The sequence below is a fragment of the Nycticebus coucang genome, chromosome 2, assembly GCF_027406575.1.
Source record: "Nycticebus coucang isolate mNycCou1 chromosome 2, mNycCou1.pri, whole genome shotgun sequence".
In the NCBI taxonomy this organism is placed as follows: Eukaryota; Metazoa; Chordata; class Mammalia; order Primates; family Lorisidae; genus Nycticebus; species Nycticebus coucang.
The window spans coordinates 171,244,573-171,272,212 of record NC_069781.1 but is presented as its reverse complement, the minus strand read 5'-3'; the positions used below and the strand labels follow the sequence as shown (position 1 = coordinate 171,272,212).

The 27,640-nt window shown below is 40.9% G+C and overlaps 1 protein-coding gene across 4 annotated transcripts in view; it reads right to left on the bottom strand.

The window, feature by feature from the left end:
* Positions 1-27,640, bottom strand: part of HYDIN (HYDIN axonemal central pair apparatus protein) — a 362,157-nt gene that overhangs the window by 142,661 nt on the left and 191,856 nt on the right. For 3 of the 4 annotated variants that reach the window (XM_053606972.1, XM_053606955.1, XM_053606963.1), the window contains 4 exons: positions 25,461-25,734; positions 23,373-23,516; positions 18,953-19,096; positions 13,268-13,581 (listed from right to left, as the gene is read on the bottom strand). In XM_053606972.1, the coding sequence (XP_053462947.1) occupies positions 13,268-13,581; positions 18,953-19,096; positions 23,373-23,516; positions 25,461-25,734 (876 nt within the window). The remainder of the gene's footprint in view (positions 1-13,267; positions 13,582-18,952; positions 19,097-23,372; positions 23,517-25,460; positions 25,735-27,640) is intronic. The other variant, XM_053606945.1, reaches the window with a different exon arrangement.

The following is a 27,640-nucleotide window of genomic DNA, read 5'->3' as shown; positions in this document are numbered from 1 at the left end:
CCCGACCCCCTGGCAATGCAGCATCATCAAAAACAAATAATTGGGATCTGATGAAGCTAAAAAGCTTCTGCACAGCTAAGGCTACCACAAACAAAAAAGATAGCCTTTGGAATGTGAGAAGATTTTTGCACATTATGAATCTGACAAAGGCCTGATAACTAGACTCTACAGAGAACTTAAATTAAGTGACAAGAAAAGAGTAAACAACCCCATTTCTATGTGTGCAAGAGACTTCAACAGAAACTTCTCTGAAGATGATAGATGAATGGCCAACAAACACATGAAAAAATGCTCATTGTCTTTAATCATCAGAGAAATGCAAATCAAAACCACTCCAAGATCACCTAACTACAGTAAGATTAGCCCACATCACAAAGTCCCCAAACTGCAGACCCTGGCATGGATGTGGAAAGAAAGGAACACTTCCCTGATGGTGGGATTGCAAACTAATACAACCTTTATGGAAAAAAGTATGGAGAATTCTCAAAGTTGACCTTCCATTTGGTCCTGCAATCCCATTACTAGGTATCTACCCAGAAGAACAAAAATAATTTTACCAGGGAGGCGGAGCAAGATGGCAACCGAGTAACAGCTTCCTTGCATCTGGGCACCGTGAGTCTGGGTATATAGGACTCCAGGCATCTCTGGCTGGTGGCATCTGCCTATCATCACCCCTGAGAGGATACAGGGAGTCAGCAAGAGGCTTCTGGACCCCAAGAGGAGGACTAAAACAGTGGAAAACCGGCAAGTGGTCGTGTGTGTTCAATCCGTCTAAACCCGCCCACAACTTCCACAGGCACGAGAACTTAAAGAGCAAGAGGAAGTGAAAGGAAAATTAGGGCAAGGAAACAGATAAAAGAAATCACCCATGAGGAAGAATCAGCAGAAAACTCCAGGCAACATGAAGAACCAGTCCAGAACAACCCCGCCAAGGGACCATGAGGTAGCTACTGCAGAGGATTCCACCTATACAGAAATGTTAGGAATGACAGAAAGGGAATTTAGAATACACATGTTGAAAACAATGAAACAAATGATAGAAACAATGAAGGAAACTGCTAATAAAGTGGAAAATAACCAAAAGGAAATCCAAAAACAGAATCAAATCAGAGATGAACGATATGAAGAATATAAAAAGGATATAGCAGAGCTGAAGGAAATGAAACAGTCAGTTGGGGAACTTAAAGATGCAATGGAAAGTATCAGCAACAGGTTAGACCATGCAGAAGAAAGAATTTCAGAGGTAGAAGACAAAGTTCTTGAGATAACTCAGATAGTAAAAGAGGCAGAAAAGAAGAGAGAGAAAGCAGAACATTTACTGTCAGAATTATGGGACTTTATGAAGCGTTCCAACATACGAGTTATAGGAATTCCAGAAGGGGAAGAAGAATGCCCCAGAGGAATGGAAGACATACTAGGAATATTATAAAAGAAAATTTCCCAAATATCACCAAAGATTCTGACACACTGCTTTCAGAGGGCTATCGGACCCCAGGTCGCCTCAACTCTAACCGAGCTTCTCCAAGACACATTGTGATGAACCTGTCCAAAGTCAAGACAAAAGAAAAGATTCTGCAAGCTGCCAGGAGTAAGCGCCAGTTGACCGACAGGGGCAAATCCATCAGAGTTACCGCAGACTTCTCTAATGAAACTTTCCAAGCAAGAAGACAATGGTCATCTACCTTTAATCTACTTAAACAGAACAATTTCCAGCCCAGAATTCTGTACCCTGCTAAGCTAAGCTTCAAAATTGACGGAGAAATCAAATCATTTACGGATATACAAACATTGAGGAAATTCGCCACAACAAGACCAGCTCTACAGGAAATACTTCAACCTGTTCTGCACACTGACCACCACAATGGATCAGCAGCAAAGTAAGAACTCAGAACTTAAAGGACAGAACTTAACCTCCACACTGATGCAAAAGATAAAACTAAGCAATGGACTCTCACAAAATAAGACGAATAGAATACTACCACACTTATCAATTATCTCAATAGATGTTAATGGCTTGAATTCCCCACTGAAGAGACATAGATTGGTTGACTGGATTAAAAGACACAAGCCATCCATTTGCTGTCTGCAAGAAACACACCTGGCTTCAAAAGACAAATTAAAGCTCCGAGTCAGGGGTTGGAAGACAATTTTTCAGGCAAATGGAATTCAGAAGAAAAGAGGAGTTGCAATCTTATTTTCAGATACATGTGGATTTAAAGCAACTAAAGTCAAAAAAGACAAAGATGGTCACTTTATATTGGTCAAGGGAAAAATACAACAAGAAGACATTTCAATTCTAAATATCTATGCACCCAATTTAAATGCTACCAGATTCTTGAAACAGACCTTACTCAGTCTGAGCAATATGATATCTGATAATACCATAATAACAGGGGACCTTAACACTCCTCTTACAGAGCTGGACAGATCCTCTAAACAGAAATTAAACAAGGATATAAGAGACTTAAATGAGACCCTAGAACAACTGTGCTTGATAGACGCATATAGAACACTCCATCCCAAAGATAAAGAATATACATTCTTCTCATCACCCCATGGAACATTCTCCAAAATTGGTCATATCCTGGGACACAAAACAAATATCAACAGAATCAAAAGAATTGAAATTTTACCTTGTATCTTCTCAGACCATAAGGCACTAAAGGTGGAACTCAACTCTAACAAAAATGCTCGACCCCACCCAAAGAAACTAGTTTCCACCCCATGGAAACTAAACAATCTTCTGTTGAATAACAGATGGGTGAAGGAAGAAATAAAACAGGAAATCATTAACTTCCTTGAGCATAACAACAATGAAGACACAAGCTACCAAAACCTGTGGGATACTGCAAAAGCAGTTTTGAGAGGAAAATTCATCGCTTTAGATGCCCACATTCGAAAAACAGAAAGAGAGCACATCAACAATCTCACAAGAGATCTTATGGAATTGGAAAAAGAAGAACAATCTAAGCCTAAACTCAGTAGAAGAAAAGAAATATCCAAAATCAAATCAGAGATCAATGAAATTGAAAACAAAAGAATCATTCAGAAAATTAATGAAACAAGGAGTTGGTTTTTTGAAAAAATAAATAAAATAGATAAACCATTGGCCAGACTAACGAGGAATAGAAAAGTAAAATCTCTAGTAACCTCAATCAGAAATGATAAAGGGGAAATAACAACTGATCCCACACAGATACAAGAGATCATCTCTGAATACTACCAGAAACTCTATGCCCAGAAATTTGACAATGTGAAAGAAATGGATCAATATTTGGAATCACACCCTCTCCCTAGACTCAGCCAGGAAGAAATAGAGCTCCTGAACAGACCAATTTCAAGCACTGAGATCAAAGAAACAATAAAAAATCTTCCAACCAAAAAATGCCCTGGTCCAGATGGCTTCACTCCAGAATTCTATCAAACCTTCAAGGAAGAGCTTATTCCTGTACTGCAGAAATTATTCCAAAAAATTGAGGAAGAAAGAATCTTCCCCAACACATTCTATGAAGCAAACATCACCCTGATACCAAAACCAGGAAAAGACCCAAACAAAAAGGAGAATTTCAGACCAATCTCACTCATGAACATAGACGCAAAAATTCTCAACAAAATCCTAGCCAATAGATTACAGCTTATCATCAAAAAAGTCATTCATCATGATCAAGTAGGCTTCATCCCAGGGATGCAAGGCTGGTTTAACATACGCAAGTCTATAAACGTTATCCACCATATTAACAGAGGCAAAAATAAAGATCACATGATCCTCTCAATAGATGCAGAAAAAGCATTTGATAAAATCCAGCATCCTTTTCTAATTAGAACACTGAAGAGTATAGGCATAGGTGGCACATTTCTAAAACTGATTGAAGCTATCTATGACAAACCCACAGCCAATATTTTACTAAATGGAGTAAAACTGAAAGCTTTTCCTCTTAGAACTGGAACCAGACAAGGTTGTCCTCTGTCACCTTTACTATTCAACGTAGTGCTGGAAGTTCTAGCCAATACAATTAGGCAAGACAAGGAAATAAAGGGAATCCAAATGGGAGCAGAGGAGGTCAAACTCTCCCTCTTTGCTGACGACATGATCTTATACTTAGAGAACCCCAAAGACTCAACCACAAGACTCCTAGAAGTCATCAAAAAATACAGTAATGTTTCAGGATATAAAATCAATGTCTACAAGTCAGTAGCCTTTGTGTACACCAATAACAGTCAGGATGAGAAGCTAATTAAGGACACAACTCCCTTCACCATAGTCTCAAAGAAAACGAAATACCTAGGAATATACCTAACGAAGGAGGTAAAGGACCTCTATAAAGAAAACTATGAAATCCTCAGAAAGGAAATAGCAGAGGATATTAACAAATGGAAGAACATACCATGCTCATGGATGGGAAGAATCAACATTGTTAAAATGTCTATACTTCCCAAAGCAATCTACCTATTCAATGCCATTCCTATCAAAATACCAGCATCGTACTTTCAAGATTTGGAAAAAATGATTCTGCGTTTTGTATGGAACCGGAAAAAACCCCGTATAGCTAAGGCAGTTCTCTGTAACAAAAATAAAGCTGGGGGCATCAGCATACCAGATTTTAGTCTGTACTACAAAGCCATAGTGCTCAAGACAGCATGGTACTGGCACAAAAACAGAGACATAGACACCGGGAATCGAATTGAAAACCAAGAAATGAAACTAACATTTTACAACCACCTAATCTTTGATAAACCAAACAAGAACATACCTTGGGGGAAAGACTCCCTATTCAATAAATGGTGTTGGGAGAACTGGATGTCTACATGTAAAAGACTGAAACTGGACCCACACCTTTCCCCACTCACAAAAATTGATTCAAGATGGATAAAGGACTTAAACTTAAGGCATGAAACAATAAAAATCCTCCAAGAAAGCATAGGAAAAACACTGGAAGATATTGGCCTGGGGAAAGACTTCATGAAGAAGACTGCCATGGCAATTGCAACAACAACAAAAATAAACAAATGGGACTTCATTAAACTGAAAAGCTTCTGTACAGCTAAGGAGACAATAACCAAAGCAAAGAGACAACCTACACAATGGGAAAGGATATTTGCATATTTTCAATCAGACAAAAGCTTGATAACTAGGATCTATACAGAACTCAAATTAATCCACATGAAAAAAGCCAACAGTCCCTTATATCAATGGGCAAGAGACATGAATAGAACTTTCTCTAAAGACAACAGACGAATGGCTAACAAACACATGAAAAAATGTTCATCATCTCTATATATTAGAGAAATGCAAATCAAAACAACCCTGAGATATCATCTAACCCCAGTGAGAATGGCCCACATCACAAAATCTCAAAACTGCAAATGCTGGTGTGGATGTGGAGAGAAGGGAACACTTTTACACTGCTGGTGGGACTGCAAACTAGTACAACCTTTCTGGAAGGAAGTATGGAGAAATCTCAAAGCACTCAAGCTAGACCTCCCGTTTGATCCTGCAATCCCATTACTGGGCATCTACCCAGAAGGAAAGAAATCCTTTTATCATAAGGACACTTGTACTAGACTGTTTATTGCAGCTCAATTTACAATCGCCAAAATGTGGAAACAGCCTAAATGCCCACCAACCCAGGAATGGATTAACAAGCTGTGGTATATGTATACCATGGAATACTACTCAGCCACTAAAAAAAATGGAGACTTTGCATCCTTCGTATTAACCTGGATGGACGTGGAAGACATTATTCTTAGTAAAGCATCACAAGAATGGAGAAGCATGAATCCTATGTACTCAATTTTGATATGAGGACAATTAATGACAATTATGGTTATGGGGGGGGAAACAGAAAGAGGGAAGGAGGGAGGTGGGTGGGGCCTTGGTGTGTGTCACACTTTATGGGGGAAAGACATGATTGCAAGAGGGACTTTACCTAACAATTGCAATCAGTGTAACCTGGCTTATTGTACCCTCAATGAATCCCCAACAATAAAAAAATAAAAAAATAAAAAAAAATAATTTTACCACAACCATTTGCGCCAGAATGTTTATTGAAGCTCAAATCATAATTGCCAAATCATGGAAGCCACCCAAATACTCATCAACCTATGAATGGATTAAGAAACTGTGGTATATTATGCCATGGAATACTATTTAGTCATTAAACGATGGAGACTTTACATCTTTTATGTTTACCTGGATGGAGCTGAAACACATTCTTCATGGTAAAGTATCTCAAAGGAAAAAAAAATCCAATGCACTCAATACTAATATAAAACATATATATAAACAATTACACACTCATACAAATGATAAGGTAAAACACAAATATAGTCTAGCAAGAGGGCGGTGTGAGGAGGGAAGGGGAGGGAGGAGAGAGGGCAATTGGCAGATCTCAGCTAATGTGCACAATTTGAGGGTGTTTAGCACGTCCCTATAAGTGCTATAAGACTATTTGGATTTCATTTTCTTTTTCTAGAGTCAGTTTTGGCAAATTGTGCTTTTCTAAGATTGTCCATTTTATCTAAGTTTTCAAATTTGTTGCTGTACAGTTATTCATGACTGCCTCATTATCTTTTTAATATCTGCTGCAACTGAAGTTATATCACTTGTTTTTTTTTAAATAATGTTTGTGTGTTTTTTTCCCCTTGATCGGTCTTGCCTGAATTTATCCATTTTATTAGTCTTTCAAATAATCAACACCTAGCTTCATGGATTCTTTGTATTTTATCTTAATTTTCTATTTCATTAATTTCTGGTCAGATATTCGGTATTTCCATTTGTTTACTCTTTGGATTTATTTATTTATTTTTCCGACTTTTTAAGCTGGGAATGTTTAGCTCAATTTTCAGCCTCCCTTCTTTTCTAACATAAACATTTCAGGCAGGATTTTTTAACAGAAGCACATTTCAGACCAGATAATTTGTTGTTGGGCGCTGTCCTGTCTGCTGATTGTAAGGTAGTTAGCGACATTTCTGGCCTCTGCTGACTAGATGTCAGTAGCAACCTGAGTTGCGATAATTAAAAAAGTCTCCAGATATTGCCAAGTGTCCCTTGGTGGGAAAATTCACTTTCAGTTGAGAACTACTGATTCAAGGCTACAAATTTTCATTTAAGTACATTTTAGATTCATCTCTGTTAGCTTATTTTCATCATCATTCAATTCTGAGAACTTTTTAGTTTTCTGGTAATTTATTTCACCCATAGGTTGTTCTAAAGTGTGTTTTAAAATGTCTAAGCCAGCCAGGTGTGGTGGCTCAGGCCTGTAATCCTAGCACTCTGGGAGGCTGAGGCAGGTGGATTGTTTGAGTTTAGGCGTTCGAGACCAGCCTGAGGAAGAGTGAGATCCCATCTCTAAAAATAGAAAAAACTAGCCAGGCATGGGTGGTACTTGCTGGTAGTCCCAGCTACTTGGGAGACTGAGGCAAGAGGATGTTGGAACCCAGAAGTTTGAGGTTGCTGTGAGCTATGATGACACCATGGCCATGCTACCCAGGGTGACAGAGTGAGAGTCTAAAAAAAAAAAGAATAAAATGTCTAAGCCTATATTTTGGTGTACTTGTTTGTTTTTAGTTTGTTTCAATATATTTGTTATTGATTTGTAACTTGACAGATTTGTTGAGATTTGCCTTAGGACCTAATATATGGTAATTTTTTCACAACTATTCCATGGGGCTGGAAGTTTTTGTTTTAGTGCAGTGTTCTACATGTATCAATTATATTAAGCCTATTAATTATGTTCAAGTCTGTGAAGTTATGAAGTACAAAACAAGAAGCAAAACATCATTCTTGATGAAAAAAGAAAAGAGAATAAAAAAGAAGCAAAATGAACCCTTAGATCTGAACACTCAGACCTGCTTGTCCCTGCAGTCAGGTACTGCTACTCCCTCAGGGGCAGCGAACCAGCTGTAGGAAGGATGCCCAGAAGGATAAACAATTCAGCGCCCATGACTTAGGGCTGAACTTGAACTTCCAAACTTGTTATCCTAAGGACAGTGTCAGAGATTTCAAGCCCTTCTGAATGGATGCAGGATGGCTTCTCCTAAAGCTCCTCCTCCCTGCCTTTCAAGAATGATCAGTTAGAAGCTGGAGGCAGGACCCCAGGGAAAGTGACAGTCTCACAGTGATAGTTTACCCAGTCTGTGGCTACCACCAGGAAACGCTTGCCCTCCAGTGATGGTGTTGCGACCTCAGAAGAGAGTCAGTGGAAAGCAGGCTCTGCTGCCAATGTGCTCGAGGGGACCTACACATACATGCACATGTGGGCATGCATACATATTTGCACACACTCATACATAGATACGTACACATGGGTACACACGCACACAGACAGACATGCACACTCACAGATGCATGTGTTGTGACAGGAATATTCAGAGTGTCTAGGCATCCTCAGACCTGCCAAATGAAAGAAAAAGAAAACTCTGTTTTTGTTCCTTCTACTAATTGCAAGGCTTAGAAGAATTCTAATTGGAAAAGAAAGGTTAGTGTTGTTATATCTGATAAAAGTGACCTTTCGCCGGCGAGTAGTTTATATTTTTCTGATGCCTGCACAGAAAAAGAGCCTGTCTGGAAGGAAGGTGGCCTTTTTTTTTTTTTTTTTGTCTGTTCTAGGTAGGATTTATGCCTTGAACCTTTCCATTTGACAGCTGCCAGGAAACCGACAGTTACGAAACTGTCTTCCTCTCTCTACAAACACTGGGGTGGCAGCAGGTGATTAACTAAAACGTCCCTGTTGAGGGTCTACCCTGTGCTAAGGATGGTGCTAGGTCTAGGTTGCAGCGGCGACAGGGCAGACATGCTTGCTGGCCTCTCAGAGGTGGAGAGCCATCTAAGAAGATGGACACTGAGTCATAGTAGAGGTGTGATGTGAATCATCAAGGAGATGTGACTCCCAGGGCCCACAATAGGGGCTCTGGCCTAGGGAAGAGTCCCAGAGAAGGCCTCCCTGGGAAGGGACACTGAAGCTGAACAGGGGGCTGAAGGCATCTGGGTGGGGGCTGGGGTGAATGTCCAGCAGAGGGGCCAGTTGGACAGGAACAGCCCTAAGTGGGACAGAAGTCAGCATGCTAGGTAAACGGTGTGCTGAGGGGAGAGTGACACTGTGGGGAACATGGCACCAGCACATGCTGAGCCTCACAGAACGCAGAAGCAGTTTGCACATGATTACAAGAAGTGTGGGTCATCATCAAGGGCTTAAAACCAGGGTGGTGACCTGGCTACTCTGTGAAGAGTGGACTGTGGGGTGTCTGTGGACACAGAGAACCCAGGCAGGCTGTGGCCACAGTCCCAGCAACGGGTGATGGTGGCTGCAGCCAGAGCAATAGCAGTGAAGACAGGATCAGGTGTTTAGAAGGCAGAATAGGTAGAACTTGGTGATGGACTTAATGGGGTGGCAGGGTCAGGGAGAAGAAGGAATCCTGACCTGGAGGACAATGGTGTCCATTTGCTGGGACAGGGTAGCCTGGAAGGAGAGGCAGAGATGGGCCGGGAGGGAGCAGGGCAAGAACCAGGGTTTATGTGGAACAAGAATCCGTGGGAACTATTCAAAAGGCAACATCAAGAGGGCAATGGACTTGGAACCTGCAGAGCTACGCGCTTGGAAGCCTCAGCGAGAGAGGCTGGCTGACTGTCTGGGGGTGAGTCAGTCTCTAGCAGAAGCTGAGGTCCTGGGGCAGGGCCCTGCCTCTGGCTCCCATGGCAGGGATGCTGGCAGAAGCTGAGAAGGAGTGCCAAGGGCATGAAAGGAAAAGCAGCAGCAGGTGGTGCGCTGCAAGCCAGCAAAGGGAGGTTTCAGGATGAAGGGGTTGGGCAACTTGCTGAACATGGCTAAGAGTTACCTTTTTGAAAAATCCCCACTCTGTCACTCTCTTGATTACAAATCTCACTGCTGCCGCATGAATGAGTCTACATTTCTTATGGAATACCAGGCCTCTCACACACTGCGCCAATGCACCTCTCCAGACTCCCTTCTGGTAACTCAGCACACCCCGCTGAAGTCTGTGTTCTGCATACCCTCTGCTGACACACGGTGGATTTGTGCCATTGCGCCCATTCTCTCAGGAGACGAACGCATCCTACCTTCAGTCCCTTTTGCTATGAGATCCCCATCCACACCTCTTAGGGTGGGGAATATGGCCAGACTGACAATGACAAGTGCATTGCCCTCCCCTGATGGCAACTGATTAGGGGTGGGGGCAAGAAATATGATTACATTGGTCTGACCAGAGAGACTCTCCTGGAAGTAAGACCTCCAGGGTCCAAAAGGACATGGACATAGGAGTGTGAGCAGCCATTTGGTGACCCTGAGGAAAGCTGATCTGAGGCGAGGTCAATGTACGAAGCTGGGCAGAGCTGCGAGAATGAGAGAAGCCGGCTCCAGTGGTGACATTGTTTGAATTCTTGCTCTAAGCTCAGCCAAAAGCCAGATAAATCTGAACTTTTGAGCTGTGGAAACCAACAGATTTCCTTTTCTTTTAATTTTTGCTTAGGGTCAGGTTTTCTATGACTTGCGACAGAACGAACCCAGGAATCCTAACAAGTACACCCCATTCCCGTGGCTTAGGGTGCTTCCCTCTGCTCCAGTGCAGCCTTTTCCAGTTCTTCTGGGAACCCCGTGTCTTCCTCCCAGCCCCAGAGCCCAGGATTGTCACGTGTTCCCTATGGTTTACACATCTGCCTTCCCCGCTGGCCTCAGGATAGGGATCGCGTCTTGTTTGTTTTAATGACGCTGATGCCTCAGTATCTGGCCCGCAAAATAACTAACCAAATGGTTTCTGAGTGACTCTGTGATTGAAGGAACAAACGAATTATAAGAAGAGGCTCAATGCAAAGAGAGAGGAAGATAATGAAGACAGAGAAAAATGGCTAAAGAAACGCCTAAACCAGTAAAAACTTAAGTGTATTATCTTCAGTCCTGGCCAAGTACATTTTCAAAATGTCATTATTTTAATTATGAAAATGGCCTCTCAAAAAATACAAAATAAATAAAGCATGTCCTTGGCTCCCAGATGGAATAAACTCATTTAGCTGGGTTACATCAGAATAACTTCACAAAATCTGGTATTCAAAGCACATTAGGTCAGGTTGGCTGATTTTTCCATAATTATTTTAAACATTCACTATCTACAGAATTTCATTCCAAACCCAAACAGTCCACAGCACTTAATGAGCAGGTTCCAATGCTTGGGCCTAAGACTGGCTGCTGGCTTCAGGGCTGCGCTGGGTCATCATTAGATGTCTATGGAAGATATTCAGAGCAAGCCACTGTTACCGTGGTAACAAGCACAGGAAAGGAAAGGTGGCTGTCATACATAAGATGAGGATTATGTACAGGAAACACATGGGATTTCTTCGGTTGAGAATGGCCGTTCCACATTCACAGGCTAAAAACCGAAGAGTCAAACATCCAGCGAGGAAATATACAAAAGCCCATTAGTCCTGGTTGCCAATCAAGAAGAAAAGGCAGCACTTGCCTCCTCCCACTAGGTTTTAACTGTGTACATACATATTTATATACAAACGCACACACACAGACCAAGTGAAATATGCAGAATAGGCAACCCCGAGCTCAGCACGGCACACACTTGCTATAGAGCCCTCTCGATCCCTGCTTTGGGTTTGAAATGCTTATTAAGTGAATTCTACAGACAACTAAATAATAATTAAAAAAAAAAACAAAACAAAACAAGCGGAACTATGTCAATTTAAAAAGCTTCTGCAGGCTTGGCACCCGTAGCTCACATGCACTGGGGCTGGTGGCTTTGAACCTGACCAAGGCCTGCTAAACAACGATGACAACAATAATAAGAAAATAGCTGGGTGTTGTGGTGGGCACTTGTAGTCCCAGCTACTGGGAGCCTGAGGCAAGAGGATCGTTTAAGCCCAAGAGTTTGAAGTTGCTGTGAGTTGTGACACCATGGCACTCTACCAAGAGTGACATAGTAAGACTCTGTCTCAAAATAAATAAATAAATAAATAAATAAAAATCTTCTGCACAGCAAAGGAAACAATCAACAGAGTAAAAATACAACCTACGGAATTGGAGAAAATATTTGCAAACCATGTATCTGTTAAGGGTTTGATTCCCCCAAATAACTCTTATGACTCACCCATTATGACAAAAAACCCTAATAACCAAATTAAAAAATAGGCAAAAGACTTAAATAGACATTTCTTCAAAGAAGACTTACAAATAGCAACAAATATATGCAAAATGCTCAATGTCACCAATTATCAGGGGCATGCAAAGCAATTCTTCATTCTGGTGACACATCACCTCAAACCTGTTAGGATGGCAACTATCAAAGAACCAAAAGACAGTAAGTGCTGGTGGGGACGTAGAACCACCAGAACCCTCAAACATCTCAAACACCATGAAGGGGCCTTTAAAAATTAAAAATAAAACTACCATATGATCCTGCAATCCCTCGTCTGGGTATTTATAAAAAAAAAAATTGAAGCCAGGATCTCAATGAGCTGTTAGCAGTCCTATGTTCACTGCAGCAACATAGACAATAGCCAAGATGTGGAAACATCCTGAATGTCCCTGGACAGGTGAAGACAATGTGGCATATAGTTGCAATGGGATAGAATATTATTCAGCCTTACAAAAGAAGGAAATTCTGCAATATGGGATAACATGAATGAACCTTGAGGACATCATGCTCAGAGAAATAAACCGGTAACACAAACATGGATACTGCGTGATTCCACTTACATGAGGTTACCTAAAATAGTCAAATTCATAGAATCGAAGAGTAGAATGGTGGTGGCAGGCATTGGGGAGACAGGAAAATGGATATCAACAGGCACAAAGTTTCAGTGAAGCAAGATAAATAAGTTCTAGCAATCTGCTGTATAGCATTGTACTTACCATCAACAATACTGTGGGCTACACTTTGTGTTAAGAGGGGAGATCTCATGTCATGTGTCCTTACCACAATAAAATCTTCATTTTAAGAAACTCTACAAAGACTTCATTTTTGTGGTGATGAATGTATAATGATCTTACTACTAGATTCAAAATTAAGGCAGACTTATAGACATTGCATTGTTAATTTCGTAGTGACTAAGCTTTCAAAGATGTTTTATACATTTGTCCTGTTTGGAAATGTAGGGTGGGCCACGATTTTTAAACTCCTTGTTATTTCTGTCAGTAATTCGTTGTCATATCTAAAAATACAAATGACCAGAATGAAGGATACACGGAACCCAGTGCAAAGCCTAAAAAGGAAAATAAACGGACAGAAGAGTTTTGCAAGATTTCCGTACCTTATCTGATTTCCCTCGTCGTTTACCAAGAAGAACCAGCGGAACTTCACAACCAAGGGGCTGCAGTTGGTGATTTTAACATAGCGAATGACCTCGGTATCATTCAGGATACAGCCGAAATCCACCTCCATCGTCTCAAAACAGAGGTTGGGGTAATTCACCTCTCCCCGCAGGGTCAGGCTGTCTACCTGAGGGTGCTCTATATACTTAATTGCTAGAATTTCTTCTGCCACCCAGTTATTCAAATCGCTTTTGTAGGAAGGGTCGAACTTGATCAGCAGGTTTTTTTCTTCATCAAGGTCCAGTTTAACAGGCTACAAACAAAAGAGATAATGGGGAATCACCAGCTTTTGCACTATGCATTTCCAACTTGACACATGAAACAGAAGCACCAAGGTCATTTACATGTATTTATATACACACAGATATACACACACATACATATTAGTATAAAATACACACATACCCACATGCATAATTAGACAGCTAGTACATATCAGCATAGATATTCATATATCTACGCACATTTGATTAGTTGAAAGTGAAAGCAAGGAGAACCTGGAGAGGAATTATTTGAAGGAAGAGATTGTGAAGAAGAGTCATATGTGGGGTAATAAGAATTGAGGAGTGGTGAAAGGGAGCGTCTGCAATGAATAACTGTTATGAAATTCTCTTAACTGAAAATAAATAAGATTATGAAAAGCTCTTCCTAGACACATGGGAAAAGTTCTTTGCTTAAGGCAAATTTAAAAAGGTATTCTAAAGTACTGGGGGGGGGGGAGCGTCTGTAGAGGGTGACCCAGAAAGGGACAGATTAGGTGATTTAATTTCTTTTCTAACATCTGCGGTCCTCACTCTTGAGCACAGTGTTATCCACTTTTCGTTCTTTTCAATTCAACTTAAAATGACGGCCCAGAGCTATACAAAGTTTGTTCAGGAGATTTTATTTGTTCTTTTCTCTGACTCAAATCCCCATGTGTTCTTTGAAGTCTGCAGTAACACCTTCCCATGGAAAGGCTGGCTATGAGTTAGCTTTTTTAGGCATTGCTCATTTCACTTAAGGGGCAAGAAAGCCACCTCATGGTTTTGCAGCAAGTGCCCGGAGGCAGTGGGGAAGAATGCAGAGAGGACACACAGAAGGGACCTGCTCACGGCGCACCCCAGGGATTGAACTTTGCTCTTCAGTGACAGGATGAGATGAGTGTAGTTGATAAAGCCAATCACCTGCTTCAACAGTCAGAGAAAGTCATGGCTCTTCAGGTGGCCTCACCCCACTTCAAAGCCAGGCCAGTCACCTGTCCTTTGACTTTACCGCTAGCACTGGGAGCTGGGCACCATTTAGAGCCCATCTGTGGAGACTGCCGTGTCCACAGCACTGGGTATCACAAGGCCTGGGGTTTAAATGTTTTGAAGACTGACTTAAAATTTTTCCCCCCAGGGGAATGACTTTGTTGTTGTGAGGAAATGATACAAAAATGTATATTATACATGAAAGTACAAAGAAGAAATTAGAAATTCGTCCAAACCGAATATTATTTCTCAGAGTTAATATTTGGCAAATGTTAGTACAGATGTGATAGAGGGATAATAGAATTTTTTAAAAATGACTACTCTATTTTCTAAAATATATCATGTTTGAATTTTTTCTCAAAAAAGAATCCTGAAGAAGTTTTTCTTACATAGAGGGATATTAATTCTTAAGGTTACGGACTCTGAAGCAAGACTGCTTGGGTCTAAATCTTGGTTCTGCCCATTACTAGTTGTATGAGACCTTGAGCAAAATGCAGGACCTCAGCATCTGTAAAATAAGGATAATAGTGTACCTACCACTTTTTAAGAGGTTGTAATGAGTAATTACATGTGTAAGGTGTTTCGGGGCAGTGCCTTACATGTAGTGCATGGTATATACATGTTTATTATTACCGCTTTCCTTTCACAACCAAGAAAGAAGATAGGTAAACATAAAGCAGTTTCAACTTTGGACAATCTCTTTGACACCTGGTTGTGAAAGGGGGTGAAACCAGCACGCTTATGCTTCCCCCACCTCCCAATTTTTATTGGCTATGGTGAAGTTTAAAAGGCTGAGGTTTAGAACAATTTACTCTGAAATGTTGACTGCCAAAGCTGTGTAGTCCCAGTTACATAATTAAATGGACTGAGACCGCCTAGGAGTCTGCTTCTCACAGTTTTTTCATTCCCAAGCACCTTATTTGAATCTTCTGGAAGGTTGTATTTCACTGGCAAATTAGTTTTTCAAGGGTGCATGAAGGTTGTACTCAATGTTTCCTTGTGTCCTTAGAGGGCTAGTCTGTTACTCAAAGGATACTTTGGCTGGTTATAAAATTCTTGGCTGACACTTTCTTTCCCTCAGTACTCCCAAGTCATTGCTTTGTGGCTGTCATATAGTATTAAGTGTTACTGTGGAAAAGTCTGAGGTTAGTCTAAACTCTAAAATCATCGCTTGATAGGTCTCTTCTTTTGGTTATCAGTAAAGTCTTACAACTTCACTAAGATATGTTTCATTGTTGAATGTTCTGTATTATTTTGTCCCAAGATAAGGTTGTGGCTTTATTTATAAAAATATTTTTAAAATATTTCATTTATATTTAGAACAGACAAAATAATGAAAAGGCCAGTCATCCTGTGCCCTTCTCCCCACTTCTTAGCTAAGTCAACTAATTCCCCCCACCACTGAGGCAACCAAAGTTGAAAGTGTCTTGTGTATCACTGTAGATTCATTCTATGAACATGGGGTCACATCTGTATCTGTATTATTTAACTTTTCACACACATGATGTCATACCACACTGTTCAGCGTTTTCCTTTTCTCACAGGGAGATCATTGCATATGGAGCTGCTTCATTCCCTCCAATCACTGTATTTCACCCCATCCAATGATTCTGCCATCATTTACTTAGCCAATTTCCTATTGACAGATATTGGTTCCCATCTTTTGCTCTTATAATCAATACCACAATGAATATCCTGTATATGTGTCATCTTGTATATTGTGTCTATGTCTATAGGATAAATTCCTAGGAGTGGGATTACTAGTCAAAGAGTGTGGGTATTTAAAATTTTGATAGCTACTGCTATTTTGCCTTCCAGTGTGTTCTGCCCAGCATTGTAGGAGACCACATGATTCCACATGCCCTCCCGGACACATAGCACTCCCAACGTTTTGATCATTGCCAATCTGATACATTATGAAAATCTATTTCAGGGCGGCGCCTGTGGCTCAGTCTGTAAAGCGCCGGCCCCACATACTGAGGGTGGTGGGTTCAAACCCGGCCCCGGCTGAATTGCAACCAAAAAATAGCTGGGTTCTGTGGTGGGCGCCTGTAGTCCCAGCTACTCGGGAGGCTGAGGCAAGAGAATCGCTTAAGCCCAGGAGTTGGAGGTTGCTGTGAGTTGTGTGAGGCCACGGCACTCTACCGAGGGCCATAAAGTGAGACTCTGTCTCTACAAAAAAAAAAAAAAAAGAAAATCTATTTCATAGTACTTTTAATTTGTATGTCCTCTATAGGATGTTTAGAAGTCATTTTATTTTTCTTTCTGTGAACTCTCTATTCATTTCTTCTGCCTAGTTTTCTATTTGGTTGTTGGTATTTTCCTTGTGGATTTGTAGAAATTCTTTATTTTCTAAATTATATGCGTGTGGTCTTATTAAAATTATAGGCACAAATAATATTAAAAAGTGAAATTGTACTATAAGAATTATCAAGAAACAGTAACTTCTGATCCACCCTGCTCACCCCCCTCAACTCAGAGGCCACCATTTCTCCATTCTAGCAGTAGGGTTGGTCTACTCAACCATTTGTTTGGACACACCCCAATACCAGAATGAAAATGAGGGCTTATTCCAGGGTACCATCACTGACAACACTAGAAGCATTAGATTTCCCCTGGTATTTTGACAAATTTCTTTGAGAAGAGCATTATTTTTGCTTTGGGATAAAAGCCAGATGCCCATGCTTTCTGGGTGAGATACAGTATACATAGAACAGCTCTATTTTCAACCTGCTCCTCAGAGTTGTTGCTTCTGAGCCCAGAGCTATTACAGAGCCCACTGGGAAGAACAACTTTTTAATCTTGTACAACTTTATTGGAACATTTTGTGGAATGTAGACATTTGTGCCTTTTTGTCAGCTCACTCCAAACCTCATTTTCTTATTGTATCTTCCAGAAGTTCACTTACATTCTCATTATTTGGTTACCTTCATCCTCCTTCCACCCCCCCCCCTTTTTTTTTTTTGTAGGGACAGAGTCTCACTGTACCGCCCTCAGGTAGAGTGCCGTGGCGTCACATGGCTCACAGCAACCTCTAACTCTTGGGCTTATGCGATTCTCTTGCCTCAGCCTCCCAAGCAGCTGGGACTACAGGCGCCCGCCACAACGTCCAGCTATTTTTTTTTGTTGTTGTTGCAGTTTGGCTGGGGCTGGGTTTGAACCCGCCACCCTCAGCATATGGGGCCGGCGCCCTGCTCACTGAGCCACAGGCGCCGCCATCCTCCTTCCCCTTTATTTAATGCTCTGGGTTCTTTCTCTTTTGAAAATTTCTACTTTTATCCTATTGAGATCTCAGGAGGGACAGGAGTGGGTCTAGTCTACCGCCCAGGCTGAGAAAGGTGCTCATGTCTGAATCTTCATTTTCCCATCCACTTGCTTTCCTGAGCTCTGTGAGTTCAGTTTTCATCTCTTTAAACACTCATATTTCCTCCTTCAGCTCTTTATAAAGATAGGTCAAATTATCTAATTTCTTTGAGATGGTAGCGATCTACATGTTTGTGTCTTTGGTCTTCTTCCTTGGGTCTGTTTCCATCTGCCTCTTACTTATGACCATTCCCTATTTCTCTTTCTCAGTTCAAAGACCTTAACTTGTGCTTGAATGAGACCCAATCTGTGGGGAGGGGCAGGTGACTGTGACAGGATACTTTGCAGCCTCCACTTTGGTACTGTCTAGACACCTTCTCACCAAGTGCTCTCTTGCTACCTTCCCCCCAAGATCTGTCTCTTTGAGTGTGGTTCCCAGCAAATGTCACAGGCTCCCTCCTCTGAGATCTCATGTTTGCTGCCTTCCCCTTTTCCCTTTCCTTCCACTTCTCCGTTAGCTGTCTCCCTAGAGCAGAGCGGGAGTCTGAGCAAAATGGTGTGGTTTCTCCTTTAATGTTCCCTCCTACAGCTCCGGCCCACCTGTTTCTACTGGTGTCCTTATGCTCAGCAAAAGATCATGGGGAAACCTTGCAGGGCTGTTTAGAGAACACCGCATCACCCAGAACTCCCTCAGCTTGGTTCAGATATCTCACCATTTGGAGGAGGGCATGTTGCTTTGGGGACTGGCCTTGGTATTTCTTTTCTTGTATATAGAGCTTTGGTTTGATTTGAGAGAAGAGAGAAAAATCTTTACTATCATTAGTAGGAAGCCATTGCTTTCCATAGATTGGGCAGGAGTGAAAGGGTTATCATAATGAGTTGGAAGTTCTCACTCCATTGATAGAGTTTCTACTGATTGGAATTTGTTTAGTTATTACTCATTTTTAAATGTTCTGCAGTCTTTTCTGTTTGTTTTTTTTTTTTTTTGGATTTTTCATGTTTTTCTGAACTCGTTAGGTGGTAGATTATTATCATTCTCTTCCTTTATCATATACACCCCGAGGAGCTTAGGACAGCCCCCTGTCAAGGTACCTGAGAAGATGCGGGCAGCAGGGATTTATCAGTGTCACATACATAGAAGGGTCCAGAGGTTGACAGCAACATGGTCACGGGCAAGGTGGAAATGTTCTTTAAGACCAAGGGCTGGTAATCAGGTTCCAGGCTAGCATTAGGTTTCTGCAAAAACAGAAACATAGGAAATAAACCATGTCATAGTAAATATAGTAAGCTTTAGCAACAAAAGCCCCCTATTCGTTATTAACAACAAATTCCTCCCCCAACTCCATGTGTGCCTGGGTGTATTTTTCCCCTTTGCAGAGGTTTAGATAAATCACATGGAATCATGAATGGTGGACTACTATAAAGTAGATCTACATAACCTAGATTAGACTTTCCTTTCCTGCTGCTACTTGAAAAAACCTATACCAGCCACGCTTTCAGATAACACTATTACCATACCACGAAGAAGTTTCCACAGTGTCATAAGACAAAGTGTAATAAATTAATGATATCTTGTGGATAAATTTAAGTATCATTACAATGAATAAAGCATTTTACCCTTATATTTTTTCCATGCTTAAAATATTCAATTTGCAAATATAGTTAATTTGTCATATTGACAAACACTCATAACTGTTTCCTATAAACTTTTCCTGGTAACACCAGGACAATTGGTTTAAAGGCATCCTTTTACTTTGTTAGACATATCGGATTAAATTTTCAACTGGAAAAAGTATCTGAAACGTATCTTGAGCCAGAAGTTCTGGTCAGACTGAATTTTTCTCATTCTGATTCTGGGGCCAATATTATTCCTTGTGTGTCCTGAAAGGGGCCATTTAATATTGGCAGGAGGTGACCAGAGCCTCAATTTCCAGCCTCCAAAGAGAACCTTTCCCCAATCATTCCCTGGCTCTTCCAATAACTCTAGCCTGTTTTTCCCAGGCCTCCTTGTTTTGATTTGCCTTTTCTCAGTGTTACGATTTCAGTTAAATCTTCCTGATTTCATATATTGATCTGACTTGGTCTTCCAGTTCTTTCTCCAGTCCAGTCTTCCTTCCACTGTGGTTCCCGGATCTCTTGGCCCTGGGCGAGCTTGAGTGACCAGCATCCACTGGCATCCTCCTGCCGCAGTTGTTCTCACTACCCCAATGTCTGGTCTGGCATTTACCATGGGACACCAGCCTTTGTGTCTCTGCTTCTAACATGCTACCGCAGGTGCTAAGACTCACCGGCACCTGCAGGTTCTGTGCTGAAGCTTAGGGAGGGATGAAACAGCTTTTTTGGGTTCAACAGGCTGTGTGGACAACTGTCCACTTGGTGACCTTCCCTGAAGGCTGCTGTGTCACTGCAAATGGCTTTGAAGTGAAGAAGCCACACTTGGTTGGTTTTGGCAAGAGGCCATTCAGAGGTTAATGATGAGAAGGAGTGGAAGCACAGAGAAGCTGTTCTATTTTAAAATGATCCCTTCTCTTTGGGTTTTTGTTTCCCCAAATACCAGCAGACAGAATTTGCTGCTAGAACTTCATGAAGCAAACTGGCTGCTAGTTTCAATTGACCTTTTCGGTCCCACAGAGATGTTTCTGCAGGGTTTCATCTCCGCGGCTTATGAATGGTATGATTGTTATAAAGTAGATCAAACCTGAGGAAACAGAGAAAAATTCTTTCCATAGACAGAGTTGGCATCATCGTGTTCTAATGCACCAAATCAGATGCTCTTAAGCCAAAAGCAAGCAGACGGAGCAGATAACTGGGTGTCACACCATTAAATCTGAACACTGAGGCCTAGCAGGGCTCTTGTTCATGCTGGGCAGTGAAGTTGAACTTTTTAATTGTCCCTGATATGGATTAAATGTGAGCAGGAAATGGAAATTAAAAAAAAATAGTAGGACATATTTCCAACCTCCTATATTTGGGGGGAAAGGGAGAAGGGCGAAAACAAATAAATAGAGAATTGTAGCTTAATTCACCTTTTGATTCAATAAGAAGGTAATGCCATATATTCAAAATATTTGCATATTTTAATCTACTGATAAACTCATATAATAGCAGACATTTAAATAAAAATATGCTTACCCTCCACCCCCCCAAAAAGGCATAAGGACATAAAAGAAAAAATGAGCAGGATACCACCCGCACATTTGTATGAGTGTTTATGGGCTTAGGAAAATCTAATAAGAAACTTGGTTGCATATTTAACATATATTACAATGTCATGTACAGACTAGCTCTTTAAATACATAGTCACTGAATTTTCTCTGAATAGCTGCATTCAGACAAAATATGATGCCACCAAATTCAGTGCAGCTGTTGCCAATAAATATGTTTACCGATTCCTTACAAAGGAAGAATTTAAAGTGGAGCAATGCCATGGTACATTTTACAAGGGTACATGTCAAATCTACTAAGTATAGAGTATAAATGTCTTAACATAATAATTAAGAAAGTGTGGAGAAGGCTATGTTAACCAGTTTGTTGTATTTCAAATTGCATATAAAACCAGCACAGGGTACCCCATAAATGCATTATTGTACACAGCTATGATTTAATACAAAAAATAAAATGAAGCAATAAAGCTTACGACCTGCAGGGGAAACTCTTGCAGTATTTTCTTTTTCCATGTCTCATGGAGCTTGTGGGCTCCATGTTTCACTTGTTAGTTTGGCCTCCTGTTGCCGAAACCCTTACTCTATTTCTTCAACGTCCACCTTCCCCACTCATCTGTTAAGTCAGGGCCTTTGCTCTGCCTTTTCTGCCTTATATATCGTAGGTGTCTAATGCACTTATATGGGCTCAAAAATTATTTGAGGATTTGAATTGAACTTGTACATCTTACCTCTCCAGCTAGACCATAAGCTCCCTGATTCATCTCTTAGCAGAACACCTTGCTGTGGTGGCGCTCAATAAATGTTCATTCATTTTAATGAATAAAACATAATGGAATCCACTACCAGAATAAATGGTTGTGAACATTCTCCTGTAACCCTCAAAGTAATGAAAGGAACCCCAGTTGATCATCCCATAACTGGTCAAGCACTGCCACACCCAGTATTTTTGTATGACAGCATAGATCACGCTACAGGACGATGGCTTACTTAATGCTTGGTCATCCCAGTAGGCTTTGAAATTCATCTGGGGCACTCTTCTCACTGCTGTAACCCTAGCACCCAACACAGCACTTGGCCCATGACAGAACTCAATACTCTATTCAGTAGTTAGCATGACTATCTCAATGAATAAATCTGATTATGCCACTTCCTTCCCTGAAACCCTTCCAGGGCCACCCAGAACAAACCCTGACATCCAGAGCCTGCCTACTGGACATACTACACCGCTACAGACAGAACTCCTGCCATCCTTGGCACAGTCTCTGTCAGACATAGCCTTTCAGTTTTTATGCCTGCCAAGCTGTCTGTTTCCTAAATCCGGCCTTCGTGTGCACTGTCCTCTCTGCCTACAGTGTTTTTTTCCTCCTTTGTCACCAGAACAATGTCCTTTTTTACTTCAAGTCTCAACTTGAGGCACTTGTTCAAGGCAGCCATCTCTGACAACGTGGACAAATAAAGCCACGTGTCCCCATGTGTGCCCTTGTGCCCATTTTACGCCTCTTCTTTACATTATTGTTTATGGTGGCAACTTTAGCAATTACATTTCAGTAATTTTTGAAAATTAACTTCATCTAGTGTCTTAGATTTGGTTATGCCTGTCTTAGATTTGGTTCATCATATTTTCAGCACCAGCACAGTCCCTGACTTCACAAATATTCCATACATTTTTTTGAATGGCAAATAATTCTAAAGTAGAAACCTGCCTAGGAGCAGGTCAAATCCTACTGTGGTGTCTCCTCTACCTCTTCACCATCCCAATCCTGTTCCCTGAGAAGCAGCCATTCCTATCTCTCCCTATCCCATGGATAGGCAGGAATAGGACATGCAAAGCCATTTACGTTAAAGAGTGTGAATCAAATACTTTAGAAGCTGATCATTCTCCATCTTAACTTGCAGCTCGGTTTCCCCAGGTGTATCATGGGAATGTTAACAGAACCTGCTACAAAGTGTTGTATGTGATGAACATGGCCAACACATACTAATAAATAAGGGAGAGCTATTCCTACTGATTGTTGTAATTATCAATGATTCTATTCCATCCCTTTCTCAAATGTGATGTTTATTTTGATTAAACATAAAAGTAAAATGGTTGACTAGAATGCATTTCCAGTGCACTGGAATATTCCTTTACTTTAGTCTTACACATCAGGAATGGCAGAAGTAGAATTTACATTTCAGAGGATTATGGGTTTAGTTGATTGCATACTAGCCTCTGAAGCTTAGAAACATAGGCTGTTAATGGATATAACACGATTCCCGTTAATTTAGCTTCCATAATGGAAATGTGACCACACTGGCCCTTAGTTGGAACATCCAGCTCCCTCCCCACCCTGGGTGGCCCCACTGACCTTCTCCAGTCGGTAGACGAGCTGCTTGGTGGAGAGCTGGATGAGAGGTGCAATGAACTCACAGGTGATGTCCACGGCCATCACCAAGCTCTTCCCCTTCTGGGACCCAATCATAGCATGGCATACCAGCTTCTCTTTAGCTATCTGCCAATAAGACAAGCCAGAATTTGGGGGAACAATCATAACTCAGTGACCTACCAAGAGCTAACTGATTCCCAACTACCTATCTGGGAACATGAGGGAACAGCACATTTCAGAGATTGCTTTCTGTCACACAATTAAATTTGGATTGGTTAAATATGGCTTTGATGCATTCTGTGTTTATTTCTGATGGTCCCTGAGGAGACAAACAATTTACATTCATTTCAATATGTGTGTGTGGGATCCATTATGGTCAGGAGCTGTGTTCAGGGCTAAGAGTACAAAACAGTGATAAACAAGGCAAACAAAATCCTTCCTGGGGCTTACAATTCAATGGAATTCATGATTGAATTCTTTGAATTCATGAATCATTGAATTCATGATTTCTTATCAAACCAGTTGGAACCTGTGGTTGGAAACGTTTCACCTTTTATGCTTAACTATTTTAAAAAATGTGCATTAGAAACTAATATTTCTTCAGACCCAGGAAGCCTTTTTATAAAGCAGAAAAGTCCAAATGTGAATTTATATCATAAACAGCTTATATTGAAGAGTGCTTGGGTTTGAGATATTAATGAATTCCAGTCTCTTCTCAACTATGTAGCATGATTTGGAAGAACGTTCAGGGAAGCTTTTAGTAAAGCTTCAACTGAATTTAGTCCCCCAGAAGTTCCGATTTAGTGCCTTTAAAAATATGGTCAACTCTTGATAATAACATTGAAAACAGCCTCCTCCTGCAGGCTGTCAGTGTCTTGAGATAAGGGGCTGTGTTCTATTCATCTTTGCATCCTCAGGCCTAGCTCAGTATTTGTCACATGGTATGTTCACAATAGAAATTGGCTCATGACCTGAATAACAGAGAGAAGGGACACATTATATACTCCATAATGAGAAATACCCTCCCCCTTTTTGTACTGAGAATGTGTTTTACTTGAAAATGTTCTGTAAAGAAATAATGTAATGAAATAAAGTGAAATCTATGACCTTAGAGAAGAAAAGCAATGGACTGGCTTTCCCATCATGTCTTCTGTGAGATAAATTTCTTTTTTTTTTTTTTTTTAATAGAGACATTTTTTTATTTTTTTGGCCGAGGCTGGGTTTGAACCCACCACCTCCGGCATATGGGACCAGCGCCCTACTCCTTGAGCCACAGGCGCCTCCCTGTGAGATAAATTTCTTACTGCTTCCTATTTCGTGAGAGGACAAGTCAACATCACCCCCTAACTTAGTGAAACAAATAGGAGCTTAAGCAGGCATCATCTCTCATTAATGAAATCTGCATTTGTGGGGGTGGGAGAGAAGCTTAAGCAACTTCAAAAGTCTTCCCTTTTGGTTTTTGATGGTTTTCAAATTCCAAGAGGGAATGGAACAGAGACAAGGTTTGGATCTACTTAAATGTTTTATGCACAATGTCTGGTAGTAATCTAATTCAGAGCAGAAAATCAGGGTTGCTGAAGATACATGCTGCTCTTTCATTGATAAAAAGATGATGTTTTAAAATGTGATGCTGTTGTCGTCAGACTGGGAGAAAAGAAACCAGGGAGGTCCCAATAGCTGGATAGAAGAGGCAGCTCAGAATGTCTATCAGAATATTTACTTTTCGAATAAATATTAAATTAATATGCTAAATGTTAATAGAAGAATTTGTTTGGGTTGAAACCTGATGTTTCTTTACCAGAAACTGACTAGTAGTCACTGTCAACACTGGAACCTGCTTTAAGTTGTCCTTTAAGGTTGGGTTCATGGTAGCTATAGAAACAAACAAAACTGAGCAGAGCTGAACCTTGCAAGCAAGGGATGCTGTCATGGCAACTCAATGCTGTACACAATCACTGAGAAACCACATCCCTTCTTCTCAGATAAATGTTGAGGGACTCTCCTAAGAAACAGACAGACCAAAGATTTATTTAGGAAAAAACATAGCTTCTAAATGTGCTGTCTTCTTACCCTGGGAGTAGCAGAATAGCTTTCGAGTATCACATTGATCGTCTGGCCTGGGTACAGCTCCATCCTGACAGGGTGGAGCTGAAACACTGGGGTCTGTGGACCAGTGGAGTCTTGGGAGCCACTGGGCTGGAGGCGGCCATGAACAGGTCCCTTCTTAACTTGGCTCTTCTTGCTCAGCTTGGCCTGGGGATGGAAACTGTCATTCATCCAGAACAACTGTTGAACCCGACGTCCCTTGTTGGTCAATTTAAATCGGTAATAATGGGTATCCAGGCTGGAAAAGAAGAGGCAGGTATTGAAAGGATTCAACTTATGGATGTTCTTCTGTTCAGCTGTACACCTTCCTCTGGAAGTATTTAAAATTGTAAACAACAAAGTAAGATATTCCTTTTTAAAACTGGACTAAGACTGTCATGATGCTACTAGGAACTAACATAGTAATGGGACAAAATAGTATCCACTCAAGGGGCTACTTGGGCTTGTGAACCAGGGGTTTTGTCCCAAAGTTGCTACCACCAGATAAGGGGCTGTGGAAAGCCCCACCCATCCTGAGTCTTCCCCAGGAGGACAAACACGGCAAGGGACACAGAGACACAGCTCACGTGAAAAGCATGCTCAGGTAGGTGAGAGGGTTCTGAGAAGTGAAAGGAAAGAAAATACCCCTTGGAGGAGAAGCAGGTTTCAAATTGTGTTGTGTAAATTTCTAGGGCCTGAGTGAACTTTAAAGAGAAACAATGTATATCCTAGGTGACTTAACAAAGGTCAGGGTGATGGAGCCAGGGCAGACAGTGTCTGGATTCCTCACTTTTCTCAGACAAATGTGCCTTAAAGATACTGCTATTTCACTCATTAATTTGTCCATCCATCCACCCATCCCTCCCTCCCTCCCTCCCATAAATATATATTATAGACCTCTTGATTGTCTGGATCTTTGCTAAAACTGAGATTTCTAACATCACGAACATAGTTCAAATGTGTGTTTTTGTTCGTTTGGAGTTTTAAAAAACTAATTTATAGGCTTACTTCAAAAATTTTTTTGGGGGGGACAGAATCTATATCAGGACTTTTTTATTTTTAAATTTTACTAGGTTTTGCAACTTCATCACATTTTTTCCTCCTTTGGAAATAATAGCATATATAATAAGTAAGTTGAAGCATCAAATAAATAATCAGAAGGAATATTTGCCAGGTGTCACGTATAACCATTACTATCTAAATATGTGTCCACAGGGCATGCTCACTGGAGCATCTTTACTTGGCAGTTTTAACTTTATGGCTAACGGTAGGTTTCAGGTGGGGGGGCGGATAATACATACTATGTACTGTTATCAACTAGGCAGGGCCTCTGTTACTTATTGACGTATATCTTTTAATTATCATAGCAAGCTGGTCATAAGAAAATATTTACTACCATTTTATAGGTAAAGACTTAGCAGCTCTGATACCATTCACAATAGCAAAGGTATGGAATCAAGCTAAGTGTCCATCAAGAGACAATTGTATAAAGTAAATGCGGTGTACGTATATCATGGGATGTAACTCAGCCACAAAGAAGAATCAAATCGTGTGTTTTGCAACAACGTGGATAGACTGAGAGGCCATTATCTTAGATGAATTAATTTAGAAATAGTCAAATTCTGCATGTCCTCATTTATAAGTGGGAGATAAATAATGTGTATACCTGGACACAGAGAGTGTCGTGATAGACAGTGCAGCCTCTGATGGGTAAGAGGGTAAGGGGATATGAACTTATGGGTACAAGGTACATCATTCAGGTGATGGGTAAGCCCAGACACCACAACCACATGCTATATCCACGTAACAAAACTGCATTTGTACCTCCTAAATATATAAACATTTAAAAAAGAAATAGCTCTAAGAATCTAAGGGAGTTATCCCAAAATATGCCATCAGAAGGAGTGGCATATGGGTATTTACCAGGATTGGCAAATTTTTCTTTAAAGGGATGACTAAAAAATGTTTTAGGCTTCTAAAATATTTAGGGCCACATGGTCTCTGTCACAACTAGTCAACCTTCCCAAAGCAGCCATAAGCAATATGAAAGGGAGTGGGCATGGCTGTGTTCCAATAAAACTTTATTTATAGCAACAGGCAGTGGGTTGTAGATTACCCAGCCCTGCTTTCAACAATCCTTGGAGATCGCTGGCATCATGATTTTA